Source organism: Nuphar pumila, chromosome 16 (genome assembly GCF_984573655.1).
Source record: "Nuphar pumila chromosome 16, dmNupPumi1.hap1.1, whole genome shotgun sequence".
In the NCBI taxonomy this organism is placed as follows: Eukaryota; Viridiplantae; Streptophyta; class Magnoliopsida; order Nymphaeales; family Nymphaeaceae; genus Nuphar; species Nuphar pumila.
In genome coordinates, this window is record NC_143264.1 from 81,104,761 (window position 1) to 81,127,859 (window position 23,099).

The 23,099-nt window shown below is 36.6% G+C and overlaps 1 protein-coding gene across 6 annotated transcripts in view; it reads right to left on the reverse strand.

The window, feature by feature from the left end:
- The window catches only part of LOC149813817 (uncharacterized), a 161,370-nt gene that overhangs the window by 84,411 nt on the left and 53,860 nt on the right, over nt 1-23,099 (reverse strand). For all 6 annotated transcript variants that reach the window (XM_089990768.1, XM_089990770.1, XM_089990772.1 and 3 more), the window contains 6 exons: nt 14,343-14,475; nt 13,697-14,251; nt 11,851-12,386; nt 11,658-11,721; nt 11,448-11,550; nt 11,140-11,318 (listed from right to left, as the gene is read on the reverse strand). In XM_089990768.1, coding sequence (XP_089846894.1) covers nt 11,140-11,318; nt 11,448-11,550; nt 11,658-11,721; nt 11,851-12,386; nt 13,697-14,251; nt 14,343-14,475 — 1,570 coding nt within the window. The remainder of the gene's footprint in view (nt 1-11,139; nt 11,319-11,447; nt 11,551-11,657; nt 11,722-11,850; nt 12,387-13,696; nt 14,252-14,342; nt 14,476-23,099) is intronic.

A 23,099-nucleotide genomic window follows, 5' to 3' on the forward strand; every position in this document is an offset into this window, starting at 1 on the left:
GACAATAACAATTCTTTTACTTTTTTGCTGGCCTTTGTGCTATTTGTTCCTCTCTTTGCTTCAGTTTGTGCTGATTTTTCGGGGATTAAACCAACAATTAACTTTGATGTGTCTTCTTTTATTACACAGAAAACAAGTAGGAATTGACCTCTGTCGCTGTGAGTTGGGATGTGTGTTGGGTGTAGGTAATAGTCCACGGCCTCCTTGTCCACTTCTTCTTTGTCCTCCTCTTCCATTAACAGCATAATTTCCTCGTCCTCGTCCATAGACTACCCCTGTGGCAAGGACCTCTTGCGTCCCTATATGCATATGTGATTCTTCAGAAAACCCTTTCAGGTTCATCTCATATTAAAGTAGTTTGGCACGCAGGTCTTCAAATCTGGGCAGATCAGGTAGACACAACAAGGAAGTAACAATCATATGATAGTTAGGCCTCAATCTACTCAGAGTTTGTTGTACCATATCTTTATCAGTCACTGCACACCCAACCACTGCTAATTGATCTGTGATGATCTTCATTTTGTTTAAGTATTCCATGATAGTCATGGAGTCCTTTCTTAGCATCTGAAATTCCCTTTTAAGAAATACAATACTGGCCTAAGAAACATGTGCATGTCTGAACTAGTCTTTCCCAAAGTTGCATGGTGGTGCAGTCATCCAGAATTGCCACAAGCACTTCTTGTGACAATGTAGAGGTAATGTAACCAACTAACGCCTGGTCTCTTTTCATCCAAGCCACAAATTCAGGATTTCTAACATATAATGTGGTAGATGCTCCTTTATTGTCCTTTTCTTCACATGATATAAACTTTTGAGGAACTAAAACAGATCCATCCAGATGTCCAGAAAGATCCTAGCTCCTAATGAAAGGAATGATTTGCCTCTTCCAAGTCAGAAAATTGGAATTGCTTAATTTTTCAGACACGAGTTGGCTAAGAAAGCTTGAGGAAAGGCCAAACTGAGAAGGAAATGTATCCATGTTTTATGATAAGAATAACGAGAATGTGTTCAACACACAACCCGATGATAGCTAAGAAACCAGTATATAGAAAGACAACTTTCAATTCCAAGGTAATTCCTGCAGCCTCTTACTCTTTCTTTCTTTCTTTCTTTCTTTCTTTCTTTTTCTTTTTTTTGTGTTGTTACTGACAGAGTAGTCACGCAAATGACAAAAATAACTGAAACTTCTTTTCCCTTTTTTTGCAGAATAACTATATCGGGCTATGCGAAGAACAATAAAACAATAATCAAGAAAAAGAACTAGAAAATAAAAACAAGTCTGATATCCAACTTAGATGTAATATTGAATTCAGATCAGATCTGTAACTATCCAGATTTGAAAGAAGGTATCACTAAGTACGAAATTTTAAGAGAAACACATAAATGAATCTCAGACCCGATTTTGATTTAACACATTCAAGGGTAAAATAATAAAAAATATCGAACGACAGATGGAGTCAGATTTGAATCTGATCAACAGAGAGAAAAACGAGATTGATAGTGTAACGACCCCAACTCATACCTTTGAAAAATGCGGAATTTTTTTTTCTAAGAGTTGCGGAAAACTTCCCAGAGACCTGGGGTCCCTACAGTTCCAATTTCAGTTGGATAACCACACACCACAAACCAACTTACATTTATCATTCATAACTAACCAATTGAACTCTTTTATTAATTAATCAATAAGAGTCATATATTCAATGTTAAAAGTGAAATAACAAATTGCAGGAAATAAGAAGAACAAAAGTAGAGCCACTATGTTTGTAAGTAAAGCCGTCTGAAACAAATGTGGCCCTCGTATCCCCTCAGAAGCGAGTCGATTTCACTAATCACCTGTGTCTGGGAAAAACCAATAAAAGAAGAGGGTCAGAAATCCAAAGAATTCTGCGTACAGGTTTCCCTAATGAATCAAATAAGAAAAAGAACTTAAATAAGATCCCTGTAATATTTTAGAAGGATACAACTATAACCCAATTATAAGGCAATTAACCATTCATGCAACAATAAAATAAACACTAAGCATGAGGGAACACTAAGTAAGTAACCGTGATTATAATTTAATCAATAAAGCAATTAAATGCAAAAAGATCAATATCATGCAATGATCAATATATAACAACCAAGCGAATAGGTAAACATGCATGAACTAATGCATAGCAAGAATATGCATGATTTATGTGCAATGCATGAACCCTTATTATCTTTCATTTAAGCTCCCCTCTTTCCATATGCATGTCCTATTAAATGCACACAATCTTTAAATTCCTCTTTTTAATTTACCATTTCCCGCGGATACACCAAACAGGTACAGTCCCCGAGGTCAAGTAGGGTTCCCGAGGTAGCTTAACACATAATTTGTATTTTATTACCGGGTTTCACACTTAGCCCTCGACCGATATCAGGAAACAGCACCATCCATCGGAACCTTGAAAAACAGCATCCAAAGTCGGGGACACCAGGGAAAACAGCATCCACTGGCGCCACTTTCTTGGTATACCAAAACAAACTCACAGTTGTGACTAACACACCACTCCCGGGTAAAGTGGCGGATTCTCCCTAAAACCGTGGCTAGGAGAAGAACCTCAATATCGGGTTCAGGGGCAACAACGCACACGAAGTTTTTGTATCCTCACGGTTTTCCCCAAACCGCAACATCCAAGATTCCCACGCCAGAGCAGGGACATTAAGAAGAAAGTGAATTACACTGTTCTTTATTTTCTTTTATCTGGTTATTAATTCATCTCTTTTACATTTACAAATTTACATGCAGAATTAATAACATAAGCTTGCACATCAGCATGCTAAGCTTTTCACGGGACCACAGCCCGTGACAACATATAACAGTGCGGTAAAACAATAATATCACATTTGATTTGTTGTAATGCATCAAAATAACTAAACAGAGAACGACTGGTTCTCGAGGCTCACCCAGCCCCTGATGATCCCATTTGATCCTCATTGCATTCATAAGCAAAAATCCTCAATCACATGCCACTATGTATTCTTTTCCCATGCTTTCCAATGCGCATTCATGTATGCAAATTGTGCATGAAACAATAATTCCATAAGCATAAGCATAAATTCACGCACCCACATTAAATGCAAGCTCTTTCTCAATACAGGTATTCATGTCATACATGATTTCATTTTATGCATCTATTCATGTCATATGCATGCTTTCAATTACGTGAACACTCATGCAATGTTCTACATATAATCACATTAATTCCATGCAAACTCATGCATAAAAAAAAACCAATCTTATCTCAAAACTTTAACTTAACATGAAACATGCAGTTAAAGCATTAGAAACAGCTTATATCATGGCAAACAGAAAACAGTTACATAACTAACTAAATCATGGCAGCACCCATAAACGTTTTTGTTCCACTAATTACGTAGGGTATACCTAATAAGCTTTGCATGACCATGTGTTTTATCACCTTATAAACAGGTGTGGCTATTAAAAAAATCAATTGGGTGATTAAACCTGAGTATATATACATAGGAGAATTTAAATCAGTAATGTCAAAGGCATCTTCTAAACCTAACAAGTTTTTGGTATTCTTCCAACAATCTCTTTAGAGAAAACTATTAATGCCTGCCTATGCAAATAGCAGATATGCACCGCATTCTAGAAGCATCTAAGGTTTATATATATATATATATATATATATATATATTTTTAAAAAAAACAGAAAACAGCCCTGCCGAGCCCACTTGCTGGGATCAGGATGACCTTGCCAACCGACCCCTGGCAGGCCCCATCTGCACTGCATAGAGGGCTGTTGTGCCAGCCTAGAACTGATCCGTTAGCATACAGAAACACAAGGTATGCCCCTTGGCATTAAAATTTCCTAGGGGTCCAAAAAGGATGAATTGACCCAAACCTGCACCAGTACATGTTCTAATATAACAAAAAGAAGAACTCAAAAAGAAAATTCTGGTTTAACAGTAAATCTGAACATGCACACATATTAGCTCTCGTACTAGACTCACCGTGACATAACACACTGTTTCCCCTTTTTTTTTTTTTACACCAGTCCATCTACATACATCTTACAGAAATGGGTTTCACGATCACATGAAGAATCGGTAGACGATGCCAGATTAAACATACTAACTCTGAATTTTTCATTGATAAACTTCTCATGACAATAGGGTGTAAATATGTGTATATTCTTTCCAGTCACTGGACTGTGAGACATCACCAAAACTGGTAATGAATGGGTCCAATTCATACTAATGGATTATGATATATGTATAAGCACACACACACACACACACACACATATATATATATATATATATATATATATATATATATATATATATGTTCCAAACAGACCCATGTATCTCGTACATGGTCTGTTCCAGGTGTGTTGTACATGACCAGATTTATACCGGTACATACACTTATGGTAAATCATATCTATGCATACATAAGGCTCTTATGCATCTACGTGTGCTGTGAACATAGGCCAGAACAGAATGTGTGTTTCAAAACAACAACAATGTGCACAGAAATTTTTCTCTATCTACATGCATAAAAGGTCATTTAACTCGAGTTTATATGCATCCCTACTATCCATAGCAAGGATCCTCCACAGGATGACGTGAATATCATGGTGTAAGCATACAATAACTGTTTTTTACCATGAAATGTATTTTGTTTAGCACAAAAGAGAAATATATACCCGATTTTATTCCTTTTTTCATAGACCTCCATGGAGGTGCTACATGGAATTCAATCTACATTCCATTTCTCATTTGATTTCAAGAGAGAGAACCCGTACCTTTGAATCGATGTTTGGGGTTGCTGCCGTGAGAGAAGGAGATCGTTGATGACCTTGTTGGCTGGGAACAGCAGCTAGGGCTGGCGTCGGTGGTTGCCGCACCCAAGAAAAAGGACAGGAGAAGGGCTGCTCGTGGCTGCAGCGTTCCGGCGACCTTCACCTCCCCAATGCATGCCCACACGAGAGAGAGAGAGAGACAAGGGAAGAGAGAAACGACGGAGACGAGGGAAGAGGGTGAGACCCCCTCTTCCACCTCCCTTTTATCGCCGAAACCCCTCCCCCCTCTTGCCGAGATGGGTGGGGATCGGTTACGCCAGCCGACCCCCCTTCCTTCCTTTCTGGTAACAGCAGGAATCGTGCCCTAGGCACGATTCTTGCTTTTCCTCTTCTTTAAAACCCTGCAGCCCGATATAGGGTTTTAAAAACCCTATCGGGTTACGGATCCGGGTCGGGTCCGACCCGGGTCCAAGAGTTCTCTTGTAATTTTTTTTTTTTTGTTAACGAGAGGGTCGGGTCCGGGTCTGCGACCTGCGGGTCGGGATCCAAACCCGACCGCAACTTTGGACCCTTGCCTCCCACTTGGTATGGATCCACGGATTGGATCCAAATGGATCCAATCGTGGGTCCCCTAAAAATACTCATATAATATATATTTATATATATATATTTAATCATGTACACGAATATATACGATATTTTACCTATATCCATATGGATCCTATCTGGGTATTGGATCCAAAATGTGGATCCCAAGCCCATATATACATTATATACGTAGTTATCTCTTGAATAATTCGCCTAATTAAAATTTTTGCACTTATGTAAGTACATATATGTTTTACAAGATAAATATATATATAAAGACCCCTTTATGGGTCCCGGATCCGCGACTTGGATCCCAGGCCCAAATCACTTAAGTTTTAAAAAAAATCGTGGTTATTACAGATAGACAACCAATTACCTGATCTGATATGATTCTGAGCAACAGATTGATTTAAAACAGACTGAGATTAAGAAAAGAAAAAGGGAATCATGCAGAAACTTTCAATAAGCGAAGCAGGATGATTACAGAGAAGAAGCAGTAGAGAGACGCAGCGTAAATGATGATATCGACGATGACGACAACGACGAGGGAGAAAAAGAAAAGTGCAGGCACGAAGAAGAGGAGATAAACAAAATCGATTTTCTGAGTTGTGAGGCTAATCAGTCTTTTTAGACATACCTTTTGGAAGCGATCCCAGATCTAGCTCTAGCGTGGCTTTGATACCATGTTAGATTTCATAAAACCCAAAGTTTCATCATGCGTGAAGAGTGATACATTGTCAATGGGCTTCTAGTTGCTCAGACATTCTGCCACAGGTGTTACCATTTCATAAAGCATTGTTATTGTACCAGTTTGAGTGGCTTGTACCTCCTATTGTGAAATCTTGTGGAACATCAGTTGTTGATACAGGTGGATAAATGTGTTCAGTAATACCAAGTTTTCTCTGTGAAAGCTTCTGCCTTGCATTTTTGTTTGTTTTGTGACAAATTTTCTTTTATTGTTAGAAACATCCAGGCAAAGCAGTTCTGGGAGTGCATATGGGCAATTCATAACCCTATTTAGGTTGAGCCAGACGAGAGTAATGATAATTGGAATGATGGCAGCCTGATAAACAAGCGGTTTCACCTTTATCTTTGCAATGAAATTTACCAACAATGAAGATGGTGTGTGTGTGTGTGCAGGAAAATATAGAGGCTCTCAACCACAATATTATATGGCGGAATATGCTCACAATTCCATTATTGTACAGTCGTCGGGAATAGCAACTAGTACTTCTTGAGACAAGGTAGATGTAATATAGGCAATTAATGCCTGGTCTTTTCTCATCCAAGAGACATAAACCAAGCTTCGAACAAGCTTAGTAGATGCAACACCTAGCGCATTTGTTTCCTCCTTCGCGATGAACTCTGGTGGGACTAGAATTGATCCATCCAGATGACCAAAGAAATCTTGGCTCCTGATAAAAGGAACTATCTATCTCTTCTAGGTCAGAAAATTGGAATTATTTAATTTCTCAGAGACAAGTTGATTAAGGAAGTTTGATGACAAACCGGACTGGGTTAAAGAAGGATCCGTGGTTATGAAATACTTGAATATAAAGTGGAAAATACTCTAAGGAGCAATTGAATAGCTAATCAAACTTGGAAATAATGTGACTGTTTAAAAACAATCCAAAAGTGAACTGGTTGTAACAGATTTCGGATCTGCTGTCCTTTTTTTTTTTTTTTGAAAAGATGTCAGATCACGTGAAAAATCAAATAATCAATTCAATATTCATGAATCAAGTCACCTGAACATGCCATGTTCGATTAGCGTTAATCGGCAAAAGAAAAAACGTTATACCAAAATCATGATAAAAGGTGTTTTCAGACTGATTAAGAATCAGTTTTGAGATGAGAGAACAAGAAAACAGAATCTAGAATAAAAAAACATAGTTTTTCTTGGAATATGATAACAATTTCAGAAGGTGGGTCACGATTCAAGAAATCAAGATGAGAGAAGATGGGTCACGATTCAAGAAGATACCGATTCAAGAAAATGACTCGAAATACGATAGATTTTAGAAACTTGTGAACAAACTTTTAAGAAAAAGACGTGTTTCAGTCATTCAGATGGAAACACGAAAACTTTTTCAAGAAGAGATGGCGGCAAGGAGAAGAGATCATATTTTTCTTTTTTTGAGAAAATACGATAACATAGAAGAAATAGTGAGGGAAGAATGTTTTCCTGACTGAAATCAAAAGATCTCTTTGTTCATACCTTTTTGGAAGCAATACCGAGCCCTAGACCCAACCCTGCTCTGATACCATGTTAGAACTTGAGTTTTGACCTGTGCTGATATGCAATGAGGAGAAAATAAGAAGAAAAGGTAACAGAAAAAGAAAACACTAAAGTAGAGAAAGGAGATGCAGAGAGGTTTTGGGCTGCAAAGGTTCACGCTTTCATCAATCGAGCGTGACCTGATGATACATCATATTTAACTATTAGGTTACAAGTAATTTTATCATGGACATATTTGTCCTACAACAAAACATAGAATTACACGTGTGTCCCAATAAACACGTCAAACACGCAAATCTTAGTTCGGGTCTGGATCAGACCCAAACCGAACCCAGACTGAATTCACGACACTTAATAAGAACTCCATTGGACGATCCCACTCCATATCGATAGATGATCGGTGCCTTGACATACTGACAATCATCAGAGCAGACATATCTCATGTCTATTCAGGCTACTAGTCAATTTCAACACTCTCCTACCTTTGTTCATATGAGTGTTGTTATGCGTATTGTTAGATATTTAAGAAATTTTGTTAACAAAGGATTATTGTCATCTTCCTCCTCCCCTCTTGAATTAGTTGCATATTCTGATTCTGACTGGAGAGGAGATTCCAATGTTAGACGCTCAATCACTGGTTTCTATGCTTTTGTAGGAGGCTCATAGGTGTCCTGAAAATGCAAAAAACAACAAAAGGTGTCTTTGTCATCTACAGAAGCAGAGTATTGGGCTATATCCACCACAACATCAGAGATTGTTTGGTTAAAAAGTTTACTGACAGACATAGGAGTGCTATCAATAACACCATCTAGGTTATGTTGTTATAACAAAAGTGTCATATACATTACTGGGAATCATACTTGTCATAAGCACACTAAACACATCGAGATGGACCATCACTATGTCAGAGAAGAATTCTTGAAGAAGACAATTTTGTTGTCACATGTCGTATCTGAATATCAGCTTGCTGACTTTTTCACTAAAGCCCTTCCTTCTATGAGGTTTTATTTCTTGTTAGGCAAACTTTCAGTAATCACACCGTAAGTTTGAGGGGGAGTGTCAATATATATCTATAGGGGTATTTTAGGCTTTTTGTATATAAGGGTATTATTTATCAAATGGACATTAAAAATGCTTTCTTAAATGGGATTTAAATGAAGAAGTTTACATGACTGCTTCCCCTGGCATGGATTGCCCTAATGGTAAGGTTCTCCGCTTACGAAAAGCTCTTTATGGTTTAAAACAAGCTCCCGTATGACCGATTTAACAGTTTAATGATAGAGAATGGATTTGTCTCTTGCTATACTGATATTGCCTTATTTGTAAAGAAATCTGATGCAAGAATTGTGATCTTGCTTCTATATGTTGATGGCATGTTAATCACAGGTGCTGATATCAAGGGAATTAAAAAAATTAAGTTTGCACTAACTGAAAAATTTGAGATGTCAAACTTAGGCTTTCTGACATATTTTTTGGGCATTGAAGCTGTATTTTCTCATAGAGGATATTTTTTATCCCAAACTAAGCTTTCTTGTGAGATAATTGATAAGTCAGGCATTACTGATGATAAAATCTGTGAAACACCCGAGATTGTGGGGTCCAAGATAAAGATCGATGATGGGGTTATTTTGGATAATCCTACTCCTTACAGACAACTAGTTGGGTCATTGATGTATCTTAGCATCACTAGACTTGATATATCTCATGCAATGCACATTGTCAGTCAATTCCAGCACGCTCCTACGGCAGTGCATATGAGTGCAGTCCTCCGAATCATCAGATATATAAAAGGGACGGTAAATAAGGGAGTATTTCTTTCATCATCCTCTTATTTAAATTGAATTGCATATACTGACTCTGATTGATGAGGTGACCCTTATAACCGTCTCTCCACCACTAACCGCCACTCCACCACTGGTTTTTGTATCTTTTTAGGCGAATCATTGGTCTTTTGGAGGTGTAAAAAACAACAGAGGGTCTCCTTGTCCTCCATTGAAGTTGAGTATAGAGTCATGGCCTCCATACCATGAAAATAGTATGGATTCGGCGTCTGCTAGAAGATATGGGAGTTCATATTCAAGAACCAACAAAGTTATGTTGTGACAATAAGAGTGTGATTTACATTGCCAAAAATCATACCTTTCATGAGTGTATGAAGCATATAGAGATGGATTGCCATTATGTTCGGGAAGAATATTTAAAGAAAATCATCAATCTTCCATATGTGACATCGGAATATCAACTAGCGGATTTCTTCACTAAGGCGCTTTGCTCCCCTCGATTTCATTTTCTTTTGGGCAAACTTGCGGTTATCGCACCGTAAGTTTGAGGGCGGGTGTTAAAAATGTAATCCTTATGTATATTAGTATGGATATATATAGAGATATGTATACATATATATTATATGTATACATATCTATATATATATATATACTAATATATATTTATTTCGATCTTAATACCCGAAAAGGGTATTTCTATAAATTCACTTTTTATGCATATTCCACTTGGAATATGATTGTATTTTCTTTTTATATTTTGTTTTTGTTTTTCTTTCTTTCGTTTCCTTTATTCTTTTTTTTATTTCTTTTATGGCTATTCATGCCATCTTGGGAAGGCTCCCCAAAAGAGTCGTTGGGGAGTCCCCAACGGTCACAATTGTGACTGTTGGGGGCTCCCAACGACTCCTTTTGGGAGCCCCCAAGGTAACCCCCTTGAGGTGTATAAATAGGGGTATTTCCCCCTTGTAAATGTATGGCTTGCGAGTCTCAAGCTTCTCTCCTTTTATTCAATACATTTGTATTACATGCATTTGTGCATGTTTGCATTATTTTACGCTTTTTGCATATTTGCTCAAGTGTTCTTTGAGTGCCTTTGCGCACATCTTTTGTGAAGTACTAGTGTTTGTATGTGTATTGTCTCTTCGTAGACATTTTTACAGGGTCCCCAACGTCTATTTGTGGGGGGCCTCAAGAATAAAAAAGAAAAGACAAGAAAAAAATAAATTACAAATATATTAAAAAAGATGAATATGAGTAAAAGAGAGTGAAAAGACAAAATTACCCTTATCGAGTATTACAAAAGGAATATATATAGAGAGAGAGAGAGAGAGAAATACATATGCATATATATAGAATATATATGCATATGTATCATATATATATATATAGATATAGATATAGATATATAGATATAGATATAGATATATATAGATAATATATATAGATACATATTTTAACAGGTTTGGCCTAAAACGAGGATCTCAAAACCTCGGTTTTGAGATCCTCCATTTGTAAAGAGGTTGGATCAAGGCATGGGCCCCACGCCCCGATCCACTAAACCTCAGTTCTCCTCAGAGATCTGAGGTAATCATACGTACCCATAGTATCATTAACATGCATATCATAAGCATTGAACAAGGTGTGAATGACCAAAAAAATCACTGACAACTTACACAAAATTAGACAAGTTCAAAATTTATTACATTGACCACGGAAAGATCTGGAATAGAAGTGTCACCTTTAGTCCGAATGATGTACTTGGCGCATAGTTTGCGATAGAGGGGCATGTTGGTGTAATGTCAATGAGTGAACTATTAACAGACCCAGGTGACATGGATGAAAAAGGCACTGTTAGGGTTCTTATCCGCTGCTCAGATAATTCATGCGTTATTCTTGTTAGGGCGGTCTTAAGTCGATCTGCCACCATGAGCACAAGCAATTAGCTGAAAAATTTTCCCGCTTAATGAGCATCACAAATAATAAACATGGCAGGTATCTCCACACTAAATGCTTTACAATAGGATCTCAACAAGGGAATCGACATACGAGTTAGAGTCTCTGTTTGACCCTTCGCAGCAACAAATGCATCCCGATGACCAAACGTCTCAAACACAACATAAAAGTAAAGCTCGAACAACTGGCAGATACCCTGGATTAACATGTTAAACAGAAAAGATAATAATAAATTAGTGGGGAACCTGATAAAATGTAAGAAGATAAAACAGATGAGCACATGTAAGAACCTCATTAGGTTACCTTAAAGAAATCAATATTTACAACTCCTAACTTCTGCATGAGTCTCGCATACTTGTCCATCAACCTAAAAAGCAATCAACAACATATATAAGCTCCAGCAGCTTCAAATAGGCACATTAACTGTTCCCCAGCAGATCAGTGTTTGGAAATCATAGTCTGATTCCATATTACTGCATAGGTATCAGTCACTAACCTTAGAAGAGATAATGAAGATCCAGTTAGCATGCCAGACTCATTACCATCCCAGTTTGTACCATAATTTTTTGCATGCGTAGATCTACGGATACGACTCGGCAGCTGGCTATCCTCGTCAATAAAATCAGCTAGAAGATCTTCATTTTCATCATCTATGAGAGAGCCATTACTATTCACATCATTCCTTCTGTCATTTCCAAAACTGACTGCCTCATTTTGTAAACCTTTAGCATCATTTTGATCAGGAATTAGCGATCTAGTAGATTGGCGTGGAGAATTCATGCCATCCACAAGCCCATCCGCATGCTTCAAAATAAATGGATTCCCAATCTTAAACCAATCTGCAAATCCATTTTTCAGATTTCCAGTTTCCACTTCCTCAGTTCTCTTGGAGTGCAAAATCTTAGGCACATTCACACCATGAGGAACAATTAGTGGTGCCCCATCACCAACAAGGCCTGCCAAACTCAACATCTGCACTGTATCAGGTGATATTTGCAGCCATGTTTCCTTCTCTAGAACCATTTTTAGAGCCTGGATCAAAATAAAGAGCAATTTTCAAGTACTGTAATGAATCATTTTCCACCATGCTTTCATGCTACATACTTATGGTGATACCTATGGAAATTGCATTTCATATTATTATGAAACAGTTGGGTTCTGAGTAAACAGATACTAAAATAGTAAGAAAACTGCATGAGGAAAATTAGCAGAGAATCAACAAGAACGGGAAATCTGCTCTGCACAGAAAAGTGCAGCATGTCTAATCACCTCAAAATTGATAATGTACTAGGACATCCTTTCATATGTTCATGTGTGCAAGCATGCACTTGTTTTATAAGAGTAATGACAAGATAGTAAAGAATAGAACCTAAATTTATGTCAATTGTATCATGAAAGCAATTCTCCAAAAACAATGTGTTCTTGGGACGATGAAAAAGAAAAAAAAGATAAACACAAGAAGGCATGAAAACAGGTTGGGTATGGGTTGGGTCAGGCTCCACCATCTCCCCTTACATACATTCTGATACGTGGGCCTTGATTGGATCCAGAACTGACTCAGATCTCATAGTGACATTCTAGACCCCGCTAGGATCTGAGCTTTATGTGGTATCTGATCCACTAAAACTGGATAAAACCAGTTGCTTTTATGCGGAAAAGGTAAAACAGGTATATTCAATTACCAGATTCTGAACCGGATCCAAATAGACCCAACCACATTTATTTAAGGTCTGATCCAAATTTGGATAAATACTATCCAGATCTGACCATCTGTGTTGGATCTGGGTCAGAGTTCTGACCCACTTGCATCTCCAGGCACGAGCTTCTAAAGTAGGTCAAAATAACCACCTCAATTTCCAATATACCCTTTCACTAGCTTACACAATTGAAAACATAAAAGCATCAACACACTATGCCAAATAATATGAGCTCCAAAAGATACCATAAACTTATGACACCTGGACACAAGGATGCAATTGAAATAGTGAACATTCAGCACATCAATGGCTAGCTATCTCACATGGATATGGCTGCAGATGGATATGGCAATTTTTATGAGGTTTTCAATATGACTAGTATATAAGGGGTTACGGAATGGGGAGGTACCGGAAATTGAAGGAAAAGAAAGAAAAAAGTAAAAGCATTAGTTTTAGATGCTCATCAAGAACAAATAATGAATGCTTGAATAATTTTGAATACAAGTATGGGTACACACATGCACCACACAATACACACACATATACATATATATACTTGCACAAGTAGAGTTAAAACTTAAAAGGATCTCACTTATGAACAGCACATAGATCCAGTAGAGGAAATGGAAAGTAAAGGAGACATACACAAATACTCTGTCGATGTAGGGAAGCTAAATAATTTTCACAAACAATCTTCAGTTTTTGCCTAAATTCAACTGCTTCAGCTCCACAAAATGCTTCCCCGGCAAGAATGAAAGTATTCAGGTCTTCACAATTCTTCAAAAATTGATGAGTGCTTGTTGAAGATGCTGCTGAGCATGACAACAAGACAGATACACGACTAGTTGTCAGGTGCCAAAGGTTATTTCGACCTTTCTGCAGTGCTTGTGCAATGTATGCAATTGATTCCTTCCTCAATTGATCGCAAGAAGAAGGGGTGCTAGGAGAAACAGAAGGATCATCAGCTGCCTCACTAACAGGCCTCTGAACAACACAGGATGTAGCAGAATTTGGGGAGTTATCAGACAAATTGACTATAATATGACCCTCCGCTCCAGGCGCTGTCATGTCCGAGCTAGATTGGCTCACACAGGAATATGCATCAGAGGTTGCAGTACTCTGCTGAATAGGCCTTTCAAAGTTCTCTAATGTTGATGTGACATGCAAAGTCTCCCCCCAACAAGCAGAGTTTTCTGGGACCTGAAACAATAATGAGAAGATGCAGGAAAATAAAAACTTAAGAACAGCAATCCGCATAAATCAAGCATAGGATGCATCATAAAGCACACACCTTATCATGAAGTTGGAAACTCGTAATTGTGTAATAAGAACTCATTAGCTTAAATAAAATGTTGAGTGTTTTTGACAAACATTGTCTGAACTTGGACTCTGGTATTTGAAGACACAGATCACTATAGGTCAACCTGAAAACAAAGAAAACAAAAAACCATTGCAGACGAAACAGAAGAAAATATAATGATCAAAAAAGTTACATGCACCAACCAGCAAATTAACAGACTAGGAATCATATTTGGGGTTGCTAGATGTAGTCTCCAAACAGCAAAACAAAAGACAGTCAGTTAAGACTTTCTCAAGACCAACCAAAAAACAGCTTTCTTTTCCCATGTTTTACAGAAACCCATTTGCCAGCACTTAATGGATTCATCTTGTTTCAGATTAACTAAAGATTAGGTTTCCAATCAAAATTATTGGAGAATATGGTCATGTTTGCCTCCTGCTGGTTTGATTTGTTTATTTTTCATCTTTTCTCTATCTTATACTACTTGTGAACCATAAGGCCATTGAAGCCTAGATTAAATGTATACAGTTTCCCATTAGTATTTATGCTCACCTTCCCGTTGACAAATCTCAAAATTGACAATGGTAAGGGAGCTGATCTCCATTTGTTTCATCTCCAATAGTTACTGCAAAAGAAAGTTTTAAGTGCACCAATTCATGCAATGCCATGTTCCTCTATCACATACGATATTAACAATTGATGTTGTTTATCCAACTTTTTGAGAGAATATGGATCAACTAGTCATGCACAAAGAACTAGGTTTGACAGATTTTTCCCAAGTTTTAGACTGTTTGAGTTGTATATACAGAAAGTTGGTGAACAACTGTTTAATAAGGCTTAGTTTCAAGTGATCAAACGTATGACAAATAAATAAAGAAATCCAGACTTTTCAGGTGCTGTGTTAAGAATACCCTTTTGTATTTACTTGTACTTGTGTTTGTAAGTAGGGTTATATTTGTCATTCAAGTTAGAACAGTCTAGTTGTGCATTATTGTACCCTTGATAGTGGTATTCTTGTACTTGTGAAGTATATCTATAATCATCTCTTAGGTGTCCACCCTGATTCTGATGAAGTCTCTTTGCTGCTGCCATATTCCTCCCTCTTCCTTTCTCTCTCTTGGTTACTTGCATGAATCCTAAGGCACGTATTTCACAAAATATTGTTACGGTATCAGAGCAGGGCCGAGAATAAGACCCCATCATCTTGAAGACTGCTCCATCTCTTCTCCCAACAAATAAGTTTTTTCTTTTTTCCCTTATTTCCTTTAACACTAGCCTTCTTGATCCTCCTTTTCAACTTCACCTTCAACCCAATTTATATTTTCTTCTATTTCTTTCCTTCTCCTTTCCTTTTGTTCTTCTCCTTTTCATTTTATATATATATATATATATATATATATATATATATATTCATTCTTCTTGTCTGGTTATTTCTTGTTTTTCTTACATCTGATCAGATCTGAGATAGATTCTTGGCATAAAAAAAAGGCCAAAAAAAGGAAAAGAAAAGAAAGATATTGTTTAGAAAAAAAGGAAGAAGCAACTGGTATTCAGATTCAATTTGATAGACTTGAATCTGATCATCTTTCAAAAAAAGGAAATGTCAGCACTATTGACGATCTGACTTTGCAGATCTGATCTGGTTCCTTTTTCTCTTATCTCAGCAATTCTTAATCCTCTATTTTATTACTTGTTCCTTGTATTCATGTCTTTTTCTGTCTATACATACATATATATATATATATATATATATATATATATATATTCCTTGTGTGCTTCTGTTTTGTGTTTTCTTTCTTCTTTTTTTCTTTTAATATGATCCTTTTGCACTCATTGATATGGCATCACCCAATCCTACCCTGAATTCCTCTTTCTTGAACCAACTTGTGACTAATAAGTTGGATTCCTCTAACTTTAAAACTTGGAAGAAACAGATTGTCCCGTTCATGAGCAGTCTAGATTTGACGGGCATCTAGACAAGACTCTACCCGTGCTTTCAGAATGCATTGAGTCACATGTGACAAAGGAAGGGCAGCCAGCTGAAAAAGCCACCATCCCGAATCCCTTATATGCTTCACGAAGGAAGAACGATCAAGCAGCAGTGACCTTTATTGCAGCCATGCTTTCTCATGAGGTGTTGTTGCATGTTTCATCCGGTGTCTCTGCTAGAGAACTCTGGTGAATCTTACATCCGCAATTTGAGCAGATTTCCACTCCTAAGATCTATCAGCTTAAGGGTGAATTGTTGAGTTGCAGTGGGGCAACTCTAGTGTTTTGAAGTATCTGAATCAGATTAAATCCATCACAGATCAACTTGCTATTATTGGAGCCCTGATATCAGATGAAGACGGTTTGTGGTCTGGGCTCAGAGTATGATATGTTCGTCACCGTGTATAAAGGGTGAGATCCACGTCCCAATTTTGATGGCCTCAGGAGTATGTTGTTGGAGCATACTACTATGTTTAGTATTTTGGCTAGTTCCAAGAAGGCGACTCCCACTCCCTAGCATGAAGTTTTGTTTAAGGGAAGCAATCAAAATAAGTCATGGCAGAGGCATACAATATAAACGTGGTACAGGTATACTTCCTACACCATCAAGACCCAGGCCCAATAATGTGACATGTCAAGTATGTGGTAAGCAAGATCATGTGAGTTCTGGCTGCTACTAGCTACATGTTTCCACTGCCTAGCCCTGCATGTTTTAGAGCTCATGTTGGTTTTCCTTCTTATCAGTGCTGTCAAAAGAGTTGAGGCGTAGCGAGGCGCTCCACCAAAAACTGAGGTGAGGCATAAGCCTCGAGGCGTAAAGCGTAAGCATCAAAATTTTTTTTTAAAACTTTAAAAAATATATAAAAAATATCTAAAAATACAAATAAATAAAAAATACTTTATTGATGAAGTAACAACCAATAAGAAATAAAAAATCTCACATAAGTGTTAAATTATGTTGTTTTGATATATATATATATATATATATATATATATATATATATATATATATATATATATATATATATATATATATGTGCTGTAAACCGAAATACCCATCAAGGGTATTTCGGTAATTTCACTGTAATAGGCGTCAGCCCAATAGGGGCTAACAACCCTTTTTTATCCCCTTTTTTATTTTTTATTTTCTTTCATTCTTTTTTGTATTTTTTAAAGTTACTTTTTGGGTCATTGGGAGCAGCTCCAATATGACTGTTGCAGCTGCTCCCAACTGTCAGAATTCTGACACATTGGGCTGCCCCAACAGCCCCCTCTTGTTCTATAAATTGGCCTTGAAGGCCTTATATTTTTGTATCACTCTCTTGAGAGATTATATGCAATATTAATTTTGCTAGACCCTTGTGTGGGTGGTTCGGTGATTCAATCAAGCATTCCACTTGATTGAAAGTGTGTTCTTACATGTTCTTGCATGTATATAGGATTCAATCCACTTCATTACATGGTATCAGAGCTTTGGTGTTCCAAAAGACGCTTGTTAGAAAGAAGGTCGTGATCAAAAGGAGGATCTTGGACTTGGGAAAATTCCGAGAGTCGTATCGGGAAGCGGACCATCTCCAAAAAGGCCTTGTATCACTTTCTTCTTCTCTCTTCCACTCTTCCCCATCTTCTCTTGTTTTTTTATTCCCGCTTGTTGTTTATGGAGAATGAAAGAGAAGTGATTGTCCCCATTTCCATACGCCTAAATGACACCAACTATGTGATGTAGGCATCCATAGTTAAACATAAGATATGGGAAAAAGGGCATTGGGGGTTAATTGACGGCACCGACAAGGAGCCTAAACTCATCCTTACAAAGTTGGAGAACGGAAAATAGATTGCGCTTCAAGGAGAGGAAATGACTAAAGTCATTTCCGAATATGAGAAAAAATGGAAAGAATGGAGGATGGGTCACTCCAAAATTATTGGATGGTTAATCAATAGTGTGGGCATTCACAAATGTTCTAGTTTGGCGAAGTTTGACTTCACTAGTGATGCTTGAAAATACCTTAAAGACATGTACAGTCTTAAGGATGTTGCGCGTATATGTAATGTCAAAAATAAAGTAAGAACCATGATTCAAGGAGAGATGAGCATAAGAGAGTACTACAATGCTCTCTCTCTCTCCTTTTGGATGAATTGTCTCTTCTTGAGCCAAAGTGGCATTGCCCACAAGATGTTGAGCTTCGTGAAAATCAAATCAAAGCGAAACATTTTTATCAATTCATAAATGGGTTTAGGCCCGAATTTGAAGGAACTAAGTCTGCTCTTCTTCATAGAGGAGGGGTCCCTTCCATAGTTGAGACACTTGAAGAATTAACTATGGAAGAGAATAGATTGAAAAGGCTATCCACTTTTAAGGATGAAGAATCCGTGCTTGCTATGTAAAAGCCCGAAAACCATACGAAGAGTTATAAACCACCTCATTTTGTAAGAAATGAGAATCGAAGGAATCCCAACAACTATGAAAAGAGGGGTGATCATGAGTCAAAGAAAGGTAGAAAAATTATTTGCTATCATTGCTACGAACCAGGACACATCAAACCTTTTTGTCCCAAAAGAAAGAAGAAGGATTATAAAGAAGACAAAGGAGTGGCTTCGGTCGAAAGGAGTGAAGTAGACAACTCCAAATGTATCGGTTCGCTATCCTTGGCTCAATTGATGGAAGCATTGCAACCTATGTTTAAAGCTCAATCTCCCTCTTATTCGGGAGCGGCCGTATCGACAAGTGACAATCACAGTAAGGCGTCTTGGATCTTAGATTCCGGTGCTTCATTTCATATGACCCCTAATGAGTCTATATTGTCTAAATGCAAGTTTAACTCAAATGATTCTTGTGTTTCTACTGCCGATGGCACCTGTTTAAAAATCAAAAGTTTTGGCATTTATCGAAAAAACACCTATATTTCACATATCAAATATTAGAGTAGTACCAAAATTAAATTTAAACCTATTATCGGTTTCTCAAATTGCAGACTATTGTTGCAAAATTGTTTTATCATCTAATGATTGCCTAATCCAGGATCTTCAGCTCGGGAAGTCGATTGGGCAAGGCCATAGAAAAGGAGATCTCTATGTTATAGACAATCTTAAATTGCCAAAACAATCTTTTTTGTAATTTTGTGAAAAATAAAGATGTAGGAATTTGGCACAAAAGACTAGGACATCCTAGTGTGACCAAATTACAATTATTTTCATTTCTTTCAAATTGTAAAAAGGAAAATTTTTCTATGTAAAGATTACATTCTTGGCAAAATGAAGTATTTATCTTTTGGAACAAGACATCTTATAACTAAGAATCCATTTGAACTTGTGCATTCGGATGTATGGGGACCTGCACCAGTCATATCCATAGGAGGTATTTCTTACTATGTTGTATTTGTGGATGATTTTAGCAGACACTCTTGGATATTCTTTTTAAAATACAAATCAGAAGTATTTGATTGTTTTAAAAAATTTCATAGTTATATACAAAATCAATTTAAAACCAATATTCAAATTTTTAGAATTGATTCCGGGCGAGAATTTGTGTCAAGAGAATTTAAAAATTATCTTGACACAAATGGGATTGTTCATCAAAAATCATGTCCCTATACCCCTCAACAAAATGGTCTAGACGAAAGAAAGCATAGACACATTATTGAAACCACTAGAACTCTTCTAATATCTAGAAATGTTCCAAAAAAATTTGGGCTAAAGCTGCCCTTATGGCAGTCTACTTGATAAATAGAATGCCTTCAAAAAATATTAAAAACACTTCTCCTATTGAAAAACTTTGTAAAATGTCTCCCGATTATAAAAGATTGAGGGTTTTTTAGAGCAAATGCATTGTTCTTACCAACAAAAATGATAAACTTTCCCCAAAAGTTATTCCTTGTGTGTTTTTGGGCTATTCCGAAAACCAAAAAGGATATAGGTGTTATGACATTGAAAAAAACAAGTTATATGTTTTTAGAAATGTTATGTTTCTTGAAAATGAAAGCAGGTTTACCAAAGATAATATCCAAGAGAGTTGTGATTATTCGTTCTTATTTGACCTAGTCAATGACAAGAGTGAATGTATTCATGAGAATCAAAACATTCATGAGGCAAATGAGAATATAGTAGGAGTCTTACAATGTGGATCCACCTCACGATAATTTACAAACCTATGCTCGTCGTACTGAAGATCACCCACAAAGTGCTTTAGAAAGATACTCCCAATGCCAAGAAGAAGATTCTTCCAACCATAGAAAATCCATAAGAATTTCGAAAGCTCCTAGTAGATTTGTATCATATGATTCCTTTGAACCTAAGTTTAGATCCTGCCTAATGGTCATTCACTCGTATTCTGAACCTCAATCATATCATAACTTCTAGATACTAGGTTCAGTGATGTGATGACATAACTTCATTTTAAATCTTGTTTTACTGATAGTGCATTATTTGTTAAGTCTTCTAATGTAGGAAAGGTGATTCTACTACTGTACGTAGACGATATGATAATCACTGAAGATGATAAGCAGGGAGTTAACCATATCAAAGATGTGCTTAAAGCCAACTTTGATATGACAGATCTTGGTTTTTTGCTTACTCAAATCGTGGTTATTTTTTGTCACAGACCAAATATGCAACGAAGATTATTGAAAGATCAGGACTCCCGGATGAAAAATTGGTTGATACTCCGAAAGTCATAAATGTCAAAATGAAGATAGATGATGGAGAGCCCTTGCAAGATCCAACGCCTTACAGACAAATGATTGAGGCTTTGTTTTATCTTTCCATTATTCGTCCTGATATATCTCATGCTATTCATTCTGCTAGTCAATTTCAGCATGCTCCCATTATAGTACATATGAGTGTTGTAATGAGAATTGTTAGATATATTAAAAAAATCTATTAACCTTGGCTTGTTTTTATCATCCGCTTCCTCAGTAGAAGTCATTGCATATTCTGACTCTGATTGGGGAGGGGATGTCAATGATAGACGCTCAACCACTGGTCTATGTGTTTTTTTAGGTGATTCTTTAATCTCATGGCGATGCAAAAAACAGCAGAAGGTGTCGCTCTCCTCGACTGAAGCTGAGTATAGGGTCATGGCAACCACTACATCGGAATTAGTTTGGCTGAGACAACTTCTAAAAGATTTGGGGGTTCAAACTGCAGAACCTTCAAAATTATGTTGTGACAACAAGTGCGTTGTTTACATTGCAAGCAATCATACATTTCACGAGAGAACGAAACACATTGAGATGGATTGTCACTACGTTCGTGAAGAGTTCCTGCGAAAGACTATCACACTACCTTATGTTCCATCAGAATTCCAACTCGCAGACTTCTTCACCAAAGCGCTACCATCTCCCATATTTCACTTCCTACTTGGCAAACTCTCGGTGGTTGTACCATGAGTTTGAGGGGGGTGTTAAATTATGTTGTTTTGATATGCATATATATATGTAGATTTATATATGTATATATATACATATGTTGTAAACCGAAATACCCATCATGGGTATTTCGGTACTTTCACTGTAATAGGCATCAGCCCAATAGGGCTAACAACCCTTTTTTATCCCCTTTTTATTTTTTATTTTCTTTCATTCTTTTTTGTATTTTTTAAAGTTACTTTTTGGGTCATTGGGAGCAGCTCCAATATGACTGTTGGAGCTGCTCCCAACAATCAGAATTCTGACCGTTAGAATTCTGACTGTTGGGAGCAACCCAACAGTCACATTGGGCTGCCCCAACAGCCTCCTCTTGTTCTATAAATTGGCCTTGAAGGCCTTATATTTTTGTATCACTCTCTTGAGAGATTATATGCAATATTAATTTTGCTAGACCCTTGTGTCGGTGGTTCAGTGATTCAATCAAGCATTCCACTTGATTGAAAGTGTGTTCTTACATGTTCTTGCATGTGTATCGGATTCAATCCACTTCATTACAATAAGCACTAAAAATATGAGATTAACATATAAAAGTAACTAAGAAACTGATAATATAACTAGAAAACTAATTATATAACTGAAAAATATAATGCCCTACAAAGCAACAACCAATAAGCAATAGAAAAGCTCAAATAAGTACTAAAAAATGTGAGATTAACCTATAAAAAGTAAAAAAATAAAGAAACTAAAAAATATAACATATAAAAGTAAAGAAACTAATAAAAAGTAAATAAATAAAGAAACTAATAAATATAACATATAAAAGTAACTAAGAAACTGAAACCGATTAATAAACATATGAGATTAACATATAAAAAGTAAAGAAACTAGTAAAAAGTAAATAAATATAGAAACTAATAAATATAACATATAAAAGTAACTAAGAAACTGAAACCGATTAATAAACATATGAGATTAACATATAAAAAGTAAAGAAACTAATAAAAAGTAAATAAATAAAGAAACTAATAAATATAACATATAAAAGTAAAGAAACTAAAAGAAACTAATAAATATAATATATAAAAGTAAAGAAACTAATAAAAAGTAAATAAATAAAGAAAGAAACTAATAAAAAGTATAGCTTCTTCTTCTTCTTCTTCTAATAAATATAACATATAAAACTAAAGAAACTAATAAAAAGTAAATACATAAAGAAACTAACAAAAAGTAAATAAATAAAGATGATCTACTTCTTCTTCTCTGTTTTTTTTTTTTTGCGCCTCCGGCTGGCGCCTTGAGGCACAGAGGGCCTCGCCTCAAGGCGCGTTTTTTATAACAATGCTTCTTATGGACCACGATTCTTGGGCCCAGGGTTGCCTATGAGGTCAGTCCCTTT